Consider the following 12,794-nt stretch of genomic DNA (forward strand, 5'->3'; position numbering starts at 1 on the left):
TGGCTTTGGGAATCCAAGCATAGCAGCACAAGCCTCCATCCAGCACCATGGATTCCCATTCCTCAAATAGTTCATGCTATGCCAAAGGAGACCTAGTAACAGTCTACCCTCAGCACGTACTGCCAGGAGCCACACAAATTGAAGCACACTTTCCTCTTGAGGCCAGGCTCACACACCTGGGAATGAAAGATCCAGGAGTGTTTTCATTAATGAAGTGAAATGTAGCACAGTAACCAAGGTCTCTCTGAGCTGATTAGCCACCAGAGCTGAAATTCTCTGGAGCTGTTCAAAGAAGGTTCAGTCACTTACATAGAAGCAAAGATGATAGCTGTGCTTGTAAAGATCGAGTCTGGAAAAAAAAGAACTACTAGAAAAGCATAATCTTTAAAAGACATTTATTTTGGTTTCAGGGTTACAATTTTGAAGTCCATTTATACTTACAGTTAGATTTCTCCCAAATAATATTTCATAGCTCACCATGTAAACAGTGCATTCTCTACCAATTCTAGTATACAAGAACTTTATAAAATACAGCTTAAGTGACTTTTTCATCTGTACACTTTTCAGATTAGTTCAAGATAAATTAAAAAGGCAAATAGATTAATTGGCAAAATTGTTACTTTTTTAATAGATTAGTACAAAATAGCACAAAAGGAAAAGGGTCATTTTAAAGGTTATAAGCATAAAATGTCTAAAAGAGTTTGAATCAGTTCAACTGATTCAACTTAATTTCAAATACCATTTCTGAATTTGGAACTGAACTTGCAATCTTCTCTTCTTCAGCTGTAAGAAAGACCTCACATACAACTTTGTAACTGTTCATGGAAACCAAATCACAGCAGTTTCAGAACAGTGACATTCAAGTGCAGTTAGGAAGCTGGGAATTTCTCTTCTTCCCACTAAGTCTAAGAATTCACAGACTAGAGCTTCATTTCATCCAGGCTAGCTCACTGATGCATGTTTCAGATGCAAAGATACCGGATATGCACACAAAACCCAAAGATTTTCTTAATTCAAGAACTGAAACAAAAAATCCACATAATTACATCATCCACCCTTACCTATCTTTGCAGGAGGCTTCCAGGTATAACCATAGTCAATGCCATGTATACGAGGTCTGACACAAAAACCCCTGAGACTGACCCCTTGGCTCAGGAACCAAGTGTGAGAGGGGAGAGACAGAGATGGTTTCAGAACATGTTCTAGCCTGTCACAGCGAGACAAGGCTCAGCTTGATCGCTTCACTAAGTGCGAGCAGACGTGTTCAAATACAGATGCTTGCTTACCCTTGCTTGGAAAATGTTGGTGTGCAACAGTGAACAGCAAGGTAACATCAAGTTTCTTGTGAAACTAAAGAAACTAGTGACAAACTTTTCAATTATTGACTGAGTCATACAGTGAAAAATGCATGTCTCATGCATGCATTTTTTAATCAGTACTCAAAGGAACCCATTTTCATCAGTAGAAGATGTGAAAAGAAAAAACAGAAACCCTAAACAGCCTTTCAGAAAATTATCTCTGGAACTGCTTGAACATTGGCAGCATCTTGTGTAGCTTTGTGTCAACTCACACGGGAACTATTTTGAAGGTGATTGTAGTTGATTTTCTGAATTTGTTAAACAAAGAGTTACAGGCACAGTCACTTTTTTTGTGCATCAGACTTTGTATGAACCACCTAAAAGACTTCAGGCAAACTGAAGGCTTAATTCAAAGGCTTCAGTTATAAAAGAGAGATTACACCAACTTCAGCAACCTCTATTTTATTTTTTAACCACCCATATCTAAAGGGCTGGTGAGTGCAATGGAAGAGAAAGACAAAAAGGTATTTCTAACTTAAAAATAAATTCTGAGATGTGAATTCATTGCCTCAAGCAACAACTCAGGAGTTTGTTTTGGCAGCAACATTTCCCAATATCCCAAAAGATAATTACCCACCCCATCAAAACAAATTACCGGGATATTGACTAGCCCTGTAAACACAAAAACCTTTTAAGGTTTAAGTTAATGGAACAGTGTATGACCTTGACTGTTGTTTTTTTTTGGTTTTTTTTTTTTTTTCTGGTAAGACAATATGCACATCCAAGAGGGCAGGCAGCCATATTGACAGTACTACTGAGAACAAAAAGTCTGATAGGAAAATGTGATGAAGTGATGAAGTACAGAACCATTATTTCACTCAGCTTCACAATGAGCAAACCATTTCCTTTCATAATTTAAATACCAATTATAACACCTTATCCAGAGACCTATTTTAAAATTTGCCATAGGATGATTCCAAGAAGCAATACTCCAACAGCAAGTATAATAATGAGGATGCACATCTTCTTTCGGGACCTTTGCTGCCAATGGAATAAAAAAAATAAGTTGTCTGAAAACTGCAACACTGCATCAGAAGACTACTGAAATACTTTTATGGCCCTACTGCTTGTGCAATTCTTACTAATACCAAGTCATATATAGTGGTTCAACAACAACAACAAAAAAAGATCTAGGTTATCCAAGACTTACTTTTGTGGCTATGTTATTCAACAGAATGATTTCAGTGGTATTTTCTGGCATACATAATAAACTTTCATAATAAGGAAAGCAAATGCAGTAACATGATGAATGGATGTAATTAGAGCACTGGGGGAAAGAAAACATGAGAGAGCAGACCGCGACATGCAGAGGAAAGTGGACAATTGATCTACACTGTAGAGGAGGTAGAAATAGCTAGAAAAAATACTTAAAGACTATTAATGTATATATACAGAAGGGGACAAAGGGCTGCAAATTTAGACTTCTGGAAGTAGACTTTTCTTTACTCAGAGTTATTTTAGAGTTGCTTTTGTAAAGTTACTTAGGTACAACTTGCTCTTAAAAAAAAAAAAAAAAAAAAAAAGGCCTGACTAGAGATCCAGTTCTACAGATATCACTATAATAATGTGTAAGTTATGAGCATGTCCAGAAGTTCTATATCTCCCATACTGGTCTGTAACTTGAGATACCAAAGCACCCCAAACTGGCAGCAGACTGTCATCCTTTATCTGAAGGATATGGAACCTGAAGGGTTCCTTCACAGCAGGAAAGGAAATTAACAGTGGGTTTTACAGTCTTTTGCTGATAGCCAAGGGACAATAATACTCAAATTTCAGGATTCTAGGCCACAGCTCCAGAAGCAAAGCCACATCTTACTTTGTTTAGCAGATTCTTCTGCCTTGGTGTTTGGGTTTTTTTGTCTTGTTTTTGTTCCTGTGTCCCCCTCTCCAAACTACATCTGTGTCAGTTCTTCACTGCAGCCACCAGTTTTCAGCCCAGTACTACTCACCCTACCAGGTTTCTTGCCTTAACTGTTCTGTTCTTCTAGTTTTAGCATCTCAGTGTCAGTTCTCTTCTCCTATTGTCAGGCTAAGGTTTCTTAATTTCATCATTTTACTTGCTAGAACTCAAGCCATTTGCTAGAGTAACTTCCTTTTTATTTAATCTGTGGCCAGATTTTCTCCTTACACTTCCAATCTCTTCCTTTTTCATCCTGGAGACCACTTCTTGCCAACACTGCATTGTCAAAAGCATTTTTCCTGTAACACCTAAGCAAGCTATTGGTCTAAAGACATGGAAATCTTTTTTTCCTTATACACTTGATCATCATTTCTACAAGTGCTGAAGCAGCAGTGTAAAGAGGGAATGAAAAGAGCCTGGCTTTGCCCAAACAGCTCTGCTATGTGAGTGTACCCATGAGTGGTGCATGCTGCATATAAACACAAACAGGAGTTGTGAAGATACCAACCATATGCAGCCTTGTTCCCATCAGCATGCCTGGGCCTCTAATACTTCCTTGAGGGGGTCAGGGTGCACAAATAAAACAGCTACCAAGACTGAAATAAGTCTACTGAAAATGGAAATTATTTTTCGGCATCTTGGAACAAGGATGAGTTTTCAAGCAAAGGGAAGTTCAAATCCAAAGCAAACTACACAATCTTTTCAAACACAGGACAACTTTGCAGAGCATTTGGTCTCTGCTGCACAACCCACTGAACAGAAGCTTGTCAAAAGTCTTGATTGCCTGCCTTTGAGATGAGAAGATTTTCATCCTTTCTTCCTCAAGGTAAAGCATGGTAAGGTAATTCATATTAAATTTCAACCACAAAACTAACACCTTCCACAGGACATTGTGGCTGCTGCTGTTTAGTTTTTACCTGAACTTTGCCAGTAGCAAAATAGCAGCTATCCAACATATTAGTGCCACCTAGAATACAGTTGAAGGATGCATCCACCCTTTTCCTTCTCCCACTAGCAAAATCAGCAGCCAATCCTTCAGACATTTTGTCATTGATTTACTGTCCTGGATACTACTAACACACATAAGAAGATTAAAAAAAAAAAGCTCTAAGGACTAACTCTGATTTAAGAGGGAAGATTTATTACTAATAAGATTTTTTTCTAGTAAGTCCAAAAATGTTATAAAGAAGTGGCATTTAAAGGTATTTAAAAGGCTTTTCAAAAAAGTTTGAGAGTTTGAAATATGTTTTATCAGAATCTGGATATATACAGCTTTGAGAACATTTTATACAGCAAAGAATGGTGCTAACTGGCAGCATCTTCAGAAGATTTCCTTGCTTATCTTCCCTACTCCTCCAATGATAAGTAAAGGCATAACTCCAGGTGTCTGAAACAGCCTGGATAATATTACAGGAAATGCAAAGCTTTCAGAAGTCACCGACTTTTATTTCATAATGAACTAGAAATACCATGGTAGTATACCATAAATCTTTAACTAAGTTTCTGAGCCTTGAGGAAATTCATAGCGAAACCTGAACTGCATAAGAAAGTGGAGTGAGGACTACAGAGAAAAGAGTTACACACAACTGGCAATCGGTGTTGACATTACCTGATAGTTTGCTGCTCTTGACAGCTGCTGGTTTGCTTGCTGCACATGTACATCTGCATTCTCCACATTGGCTTCTATGCTGTCTTTATTTTAAAAGGAAAAAGATTTCAAATTTTGGCTAGTCGTAACCCAGCCAAAGATTTAGAATGCTGAAATACACTTGAAAGCACATGTAACAACTGCACTCCTCCCTGGCCCCCCAACTGCTGGTGTTTTCATCAGAACCCAAAGTTCTTACCTGTGGAAATTTGACCAATCCTATATATATGATTGAGTTCATTTCTGAACTGCCCAGGCAAGGAGTGCCTGAATTCAGGTCAGTAACAGCTGCCCTACTCTAGAAGCAGGGCTGAACCCTAGATACCAACTAGGTTAGAAACTCCTAGTATTTTTACCTTGGTGGTTCTTTTTTTGTTTGTTTTTTTGTTTTTTAAGTTCTGTGTCCTCCTACTAGCTACTGACTATGCACTGCTCACATTAACAGTCCTAAGGCCTAAGAAATCAGAAGAAACAGACAAAAAACACACCCAGAGGCATGCTTCTAGTCTGGTATTCTATCATACTGACACAGATTTTTTTTTCTTTCCCCCTCTGGGAAAATATGAACAGATTATGGGCTATGGTGACAGAAAAAAACCCTGGAAATAACAGCATAGCTTAGCAGCAGACTCAGAAAATTTATTTTTCAATGTCCTGATTTCAGCTAGGATAGTTATTTTTTCCCATAGTAGCTAATGTAGTGCTGTGTTTTCAATTTAGTATTAAAATAATGTTGATAACATACCAATGTTTTTAGTTGTTGCTAACAAATGCTTATACTAAGTCAGGATTTTTCAGTTTCCCATGCTTTACTGGAGAGCAGATGCACAAGAAGCTGGGAGGCAACACAGCCAGGGCAGCTGACCCAAACTGACCAAAGGGATATTCCATATCATATGACATCATGCTTAGTATATGATTGTGGGATGTAGTTGGTCGGTGGTGGGTTGCTGCTTGGGAACAGGCCAGACATTGGTCAATGGGTGATGAAGCTATTGCACTGTGTATCACTTGTTTTGTATATTCTTTTATTATCATTATTACTATCACTCTCTCTTCCTTTGCTGTCCTATTAAACTGCTTTTATCTCAACCCACAATTTTAACCTTTTTTCCTCTCTTCTCCTCCCTATCCCACTGCGGAGTGGGCAGTGAGTGAGCAGTTGTGTGGTGCTAAGGGGTTGGCTAGGGTTAAACGACAACATCCAATCATATTTCATTAAAAGAATAAATGTGTCTGTCTGGAGGGCCAAGTTGGAATCTTTGCTGAATCTGCATACTTATATCACTAGTCAATACAGTAAAACTTCCCAAATGAACTCCAATTTTACATAGAAACAGTTCAAAAATCACTTCTAAAGACATTTTATACACATTGAAAACTATGTCATATTTTAAACACACTTTCTTGATGTATTCCCACTCAGCTCAGCCAGTCTACCCATTATTAGGTTACAGCTGATTTGTTTTAGCATTCATATTCTCATTAGAGGAATTCTTCCAGAAAAAGGAAATTTCACATTGTTGCTCTTCAGAGAAATAGAGTTTAAAAAAAAAAAATCAGAGAATATTTGAATTGGACATACCTATCACATCACCTTGTTCATGAATCATCATTCCTAGATCTTTAAAAATTTCATTGATGTCCATAATATCTGCCTGCAAAGAAACAATCATTTGCAAAAAACAATGGCATTAATTGACATAACATATTCTAGCACCTCTCTGCATTTGAAGGAAAAACCACACTCACAAACAAATCCTACCTCCTCAAGATTAATGTCTGCAATTAACACTCATGCCACTATGAAATGTTTTTAATTTGGAAACATTAAAAGCATATTCTGCTGTAAAACCACTTGTACTTACCTCAAGCTGCCTAATGGAAGATTCCCTCTCCTCAATAAGACGGAGGTCATCTTCTGTAATTTCTTCATCTTGCACTTGTGCTTGTGGTTGACTACCAAATAAAAAACCCACACAGAATTGAATAGGCACAATGAAACATAACTCAGAAGAAAACAAAAAAAGACAGTTAAGTACATATCACATACTTGACATTATCAGTTAAGTAAATGGATGTCTTAACCCTTGTCGGTCTAGCTAACAGGGAAGGGTCTAACAGTCACATCTTTGGCGCAGAAAGCTGCTGCTGTAGAATTGTTGCACATAGCATTGAGCTAGCTGACCAGAAATCCCAAGAACGAATAAAAGGGCAAAGTTTGGTCTGAATTATAAACTGCAGACAAAACCAAGCTAGCCAACAAAACAGAATTGAGACTGAGAAGCAGTTCTTGGAGAGTATGAAAATAATGGGAGATCCCTGTAAGCACTGGATCCTTATCACAACTGAACAGTTTTACTCTTTTCATGGGCTGGACTCTGCTTTCCTAAGTTTGAGTCTCAGAAAGCCCAGGGGCAGCTTAAGAAAATGACTAAAGCTGAACTATGTAGGGGGTGAAAGAGGGGAGATGATGTGAACTGCTCCTTCTTCTTTCCACCTATCTCACCAAACCCTCTTTTCTACACCTGCCCTACCAAAGAAAGCTTAAGTGAACAACCTATCCCAACTCCCTCCAGAAAAAGACTGATCAGGAAAGAAAATAAATATATAAAGTCATAAATGGGCAGCTGTTTTCCTTGCAGGCCATTTATTATTTGGAGCTAGGAAAAGACTTCTTAACAAATGCAACCTACCTGTCCCAAGAGACAAGTGTTCCTTCTTTGTAGCTATCTTCAGGAGCACCACTCTACATGATGTGTATTTAAAAATATAAATAAAACGTTATGGCCTTGAAAGAAGCATTGTCAGCATTTCTATAATGAGTCAATATTACAAGGTTTACATTAAGTCAACTTCAAACTGAAACATGATTTAACATGTTCTCATCTTGATTTTCCTTTTTGCATGCATAAAGCTTAAATACAAGCAAAAACAGTCAGCTCAGTAACTGCCTGCTAAAATTCACAAGTACAGCAACATGTATTTGGCACAGAGTGAAAAGGCAAAACTGATATGCTAACAAGGAAAAGCTTGACATCTCAAGCTCCTCAGCAGTTCTCTACTTTAACACCACATAGAAATCTGGCAAGTGAGTCTCCCCCATAAGAAAAAAAATCAGTTGATATCTAAAGGTCCAGCAAAAGCATTTCAAATCTAACAAAAATTGCTTTTATAAGACTACAGCAAGAACCTAGAGGCAGTTCATGCCTTTGTGTGACAAAGGTAAGGAAAAAGTAACAGTTGTCAGGAGTGGGGGGGGTATTACAGCTTAATTCAGCCTCTACTATAAAATGAACTGCATAATTCATCTATGCATAAAAGTGGGCAAAAAATGCTTATAACTATATACTTATAATCATACAGCACACGTTCAGCAGTATTTGGAGCCAGATATGAGCTTTTGTAAGTAACATTGTGGAGGCAAGTTCGATGACAAACACCACCACCACCACTGTAAACAGAGTGTAATGACACATTTTCTGATACTTACAGATACTCTTGAGCTGGCTCTTACTCTGGCTACGAAGTCTTTTTCTTTCTCAGCAGCTTGCCTTTGGAGTCTTTGGAAATTCGTTAGTGCTGTGGTGAACTCTCCTACAAGACGGTCTTTCTGTATTTTTCTTTGACGCTAAAGGAGGAAAAGTTTTACCAAGTCAAATTAGCTCTGTCTTTTCCAGGCTCTGCCGTTTCCAGGCTCTTCAATGCTAAGGCATATACTTTTTTTTTTTAATTTCTAAATACATATAAGGGAAGGCTGTCTGCAAAACTGCTTCATGGGCACACCTCCAGAATCTCATAACTCTGAACAATTTAAGACATTTAAAGAGGAAACCAATGTATTTATTTTCATTTAACAGCTGGAGATGAGAAATTAGTAGAGACAAGAAAGCTTCTACCTTCATTATTATCAGTTGATTATAAAACCTACTGTTTAAGTGCAAAACATTTTGATAGCTAAATATGCAACTGAATATGGTGACTGAATGGGGGAAAGGGTGCAGAAAAGGAAAGAACACTGCACTTCCCATGCATTTTACATAAATGCTGAAAATACATATTGAGCTGCATCCAGAAGTGGGTTCGCATCCTCCTTTAAGTGCTTAAGAACGAGTATAAAAATAACTGTTTCTAACCTTTCAGGCTTTTTTTTTTTTTCTTTACCCTCCATGATGTAGAGGAGGGAAGAGGAATACTGGCACTCAGGAAAAAAACCTTTCAGGCTTTTTTTTTTTCTTTACCCTCCATGATGTAGAGGAGGGAAGAGGAATACTGGCACTCAGGAAAGCCTCCACTATATATCCCAAATGTACATATTACATTAACACTTCCAGATCTCTGACAGGCTATAATTTGCATTCATCAATCTGTTTTTTATGCAATTCCTTGGGAGGTAGCTTCAACGAAGATACTAATCATAAAAGAGGTAAGATTAAACAGTAAAACATCTCACTGTCATCTTTTCAGCTCCAAGGTAAGAAACAGAGAAATCAACCCCTCTCCCCGCAAACACACTTTGCGTGAACTAGAGGTTATACACCAAAATCAAATTTTAACACTTCTATTAAAAGTTTACAACTTGACAGTATGAGCACACATGGATCATGGCCTGCCATTTGAGTTCAGTGTTTAGGAACACTTTCTAATGGCTCCTTCATAACCAGCCACAGACTGGGCAAGTTGTTTGAGTGACAATAACCTGAATCCATGTTTTCTGGGATCCTATTGCTGTTTCCTTATTTAAGTGACAGATTTTGCTAGGATAAGAAACAACAGGATGGCAGACAGGAGTGTGCTAATGACAACAGCCACTTCACGTTGCCTCCTGCTGAGATTTTACACACACCTGGTAAAGAAGCAGTTTAAAAGACTGCACAAATTGTTTTAGTAACAGGTCATGTTCACTTCTCTTAAGAGAGGAAAAGCCTGTGGACAAGACATAGTATATATACTTATCTGAGTGATATATAACAGGTCTACCGTGCATAATCAAATTATTCAGATAGTGGGTAAATAGGTTTGGCCACCTGCCCTGCAAGTGCCAAGATTTGGCAAAAAATTCCTTGAACCTGGAAGCACCGTGGAGTCATACTTTGCATCACTGTGACAGATTACTAAGTGCCTAGCTACCTGAAATCACAGGCATGGCACACTGCTTTCATTCAAACCATTTCAGTCAAATCATCTCATTCCTGATAGATATTACCAACTTTGGAACAAGTCTGCACTGCGACAAAGTATTCTGATGCTGTAAGTGTCCCTGTTGTGCAAAGGTGTTGTCTAAATAAACAGCACTTTGAAAGCCCAGAGAGGAGCACAAAAACAGGTATGCAGAACTGAAGTTACTCAAATACTCTATGTGAGCCAATACAACAGTCAAACAAATCATGCTCTTCACATTTATACCTGTTCACTTGTTGCAGGCAAAGATCCAAACTCTTTAATGTATTTGTCAGTTTCTTTGGCAAGCTGGTTGGTATATTGCTGCTTCTGTTGCCTAAAACCAAATGCAAAGTTCCATTAGGGACCATCAGGTTACTTTGAATTTCACTGATTCTCATAAAAGCACCAGTTCTAAATGCTACTCTGAAGTGCACAAAGCCATCCTTAGTCTGTCATTCACTGTAAAGGCATGAAATCCATGACATCATGGATTTCAGGAGGGAGAAATGCTGAAGAAGGCATGTTCCTCAGTGTGACAGCACCTCATTACTCACTTTTTTTTTTTGAGGTTTCTGCCATTTTCCTAATGTGCAGCAATAGGTTTCTAGTTATTATGAATATCTAGACATGCTTTTCATAGTTCTTTGAAGGCTATCAATAGTTGGAAACACCTGGTCATTTCTGAGTCAAAATAACTGTAGAAAAGACCCAAGATTTTTTATGTGTTGAAGAACATACTGTGGCTTGAATATAAACCCAGCAGCACAGTTCATGAAAAGTAAATACCTGACAGTTACTGAGAAGCTTACCAAGGGATCTATATTCTCCCATGATACAATAGCCATGAACTTAGCTGAAAACTTCATTACTTACTAATAGTTTTAACAATGCTTTAAAAAAAAAAAGTGCCTCTTTTTCAACAGCATTGCTATTTTTGGCTTTTTTTTGTCTCTTTGGTTCTGATATTATTACACACTCCGTAACTAATTTTTGTATTTTTCCCCAAGAACAGCTAAAATTCTTTACCTGCTTTTGCATCCTCCTCCTTAGTGCATATAAAAAAAGGTTTTATCTGGAAAGCTATTAGCAATTAATCAACTTCAATATTTAAGATAATCAAATAAGTCTTCAAATACGTATGACCACGAAAGGAAGGGCCAAACGTTCAGACAAGTGAAAAAGGGACAGATGAAAACTCAAGGAAGTGTATCATATATATTATCTCCATATATATTACCTCCAGGAAGGGACTGAAATGTATCTTTCACAACAGCTTCTGTCCTGCTTAGTTGTGAATTTATGCCTAGATCCTGTCTGGTTATTGCATGAACAGTGTATGTTGATCTTCACCTGTTCACAGTTCTGAGCAGGAGATCCACTGCAGATTGTACCTGATTAACATTATGGGCCCTGAACTCGGTCTATTATAAAGCAATTTGGCTCTCACACATAATGAACATGATGCCTTTGTTCCAGTACACACATCCGCCTATTATTCAACTGCCACAGTGCAGCATTAACTACATTGAAGACTGCCAACATCGTCACCCACGGAGTTAGCACAACATGTTGCTCATGTGCATTTATGATGCTGAGATTAATGTGGTAAAAGAGTTTAATGGACAAAAACATATCAGTTCATTAAACTTTGCAGAGAAGTGGAGAGCAACTGACTGTCTCTGCTGGTGGCATATTAATGAAAGTCTACTTTCTGGTGACAGAAACAGAGCACAGCATCTGCCTCAGAGCCTTGTTTCACTCCCACTATTTTAATATTTCTGGTACATATTTATTCTGTAATGTCATTCCTTAATGTAGATTTCATCACTAAAGATTTTCACTTCTTTCCCCCAGTATCACATCTCACAAAAAAATCCCCAATACCTTATGAAATTTACACTAATAGATTTTAAGAGTTGACTACGGTGAAGGGATATGGCTGTTTGTTTTTAAAACAGCAATATTGCTTTCTGGTCCTGCTGCTTTCCCTTTGCTGCACAGGTTTATAGATTAATCAATACTGCAGGAAATGTACATGGGCAAACCAGCTGACTCTAGTTTACAAAGACTACCCAAGATATATTTTAAAAAGGGTATTGCAAACTTTACATTTCAAGCATTTCTCTATACTTGCCTTTCTTAGTGAGATCAAGCACTCTGCCTAACAAAAAAACACCTCATCACCTACCAGGAGACTGTTTACAATGCAATAAAATTAAACATTTTCATGTGAAGTACTCACAGCTGTTGCCTCAAGTCAGCTGTGTCTTGTGGTGTTCCAAGCTGATGTAGTATTCTTTGTATTTCGGCAGCTGTTTGTGAAGAGGAAGAGAAATTTTAACAGGGTACGGACAATTCCCACTGAATTTTATGCATTTTTGTTTGACAATTCTAAAGCCATAAAAGTCATCAGAAACAGATACTCAAGGGTTTTTCAAACTACTAAAACGACCCCACTTTAAGAAAACCCAGAAGAACTAGCAAATAGTTTTTGCCAAGTCAAAGACAAAACCCAGGTTTTCTCATAAAGGATAGAAATGTATTCAACTGTCTAGATAGAAACAGGCAATTTAAAGATCAGTTAATAGTTTCACTATAAGTAAAAATCAGGCCTTTTAATACTAATTTTTAAAATAAGCAGCACAACTGTTATTCTAGTTTAATCCTATTTTACACATCATATTGAAAAGCCAGCCACCAGGGATTTTTAAGTATATTTTATAAT

The 12,794-nt window shown here is 37.7% G+C and overlaps 1 protein-coding gene across 2 annotated transcripts in view; it reads right to left on the reverse strand.

The window, feature by feature from the left end:
- Positions 1 to 377: 377 nt before the first annotated feature.
- STX7 (syntaxin 7) overlaps positions 378 to 12,794 on the reverse strand; it is a 33,836-nt gene continuing 21,419 nt past the window's right edge. For both annotated transcript variants that reach the window (XM_054063366.1, XM_009559698.2), the window contains exons 3-10: positions 12,312 to 12,381; positions 10,313 to 10,403; positions 8,400 to 8,537; positions 7,603 to 7,655; positions 6,775 to 6,865; positions 6,492 to 6,564; positions 4,868 to 4,950; positions 378 to 2,339 (exon numbers count right to left, since the gene is read on the reverse strand). In XM_054063366.1, the coding sequence (XP_053919341.1) occupies positions 2,247 to 2,339; positions 4,868 to 4,950; positions 6,492 to 6,564; positions 6,775 to 6,865; positions 7,603 to 7,655; positions 8,400 to 8,537; positions 10,313 to 10,403; positions 12,312 to 12,381 (692 nt within the window). In that variant the 3' untranslated portion in view covers positions 378 to 2,246. The remainder of the gene's footprint in view (positions 2,340 to 4,867; positions 4,951 to 6,491; positions 6,565 to 6,774; positions 6,866 to 7,602; positions 7,656 to 8,399; positions 8,538 to 10,312; positions 10,404 to 12,311; positions 12,382 to 12,794) is intronic.

The sequence above is a fragment of the Cuculus canorus genome, chromosome 3, assembly GCF_017976375.1.
Source record: "Cuculus canorus isolate bCucCan1 chromosome 3, bCucCan1.pri, whole genome shotgun sequence".
Lineage (NCBI taxonomy): Eukaryota > Metazoa > Chordata > Aves > Cuculiformes > Cuculidae > Cuculus > Cuculus canorus.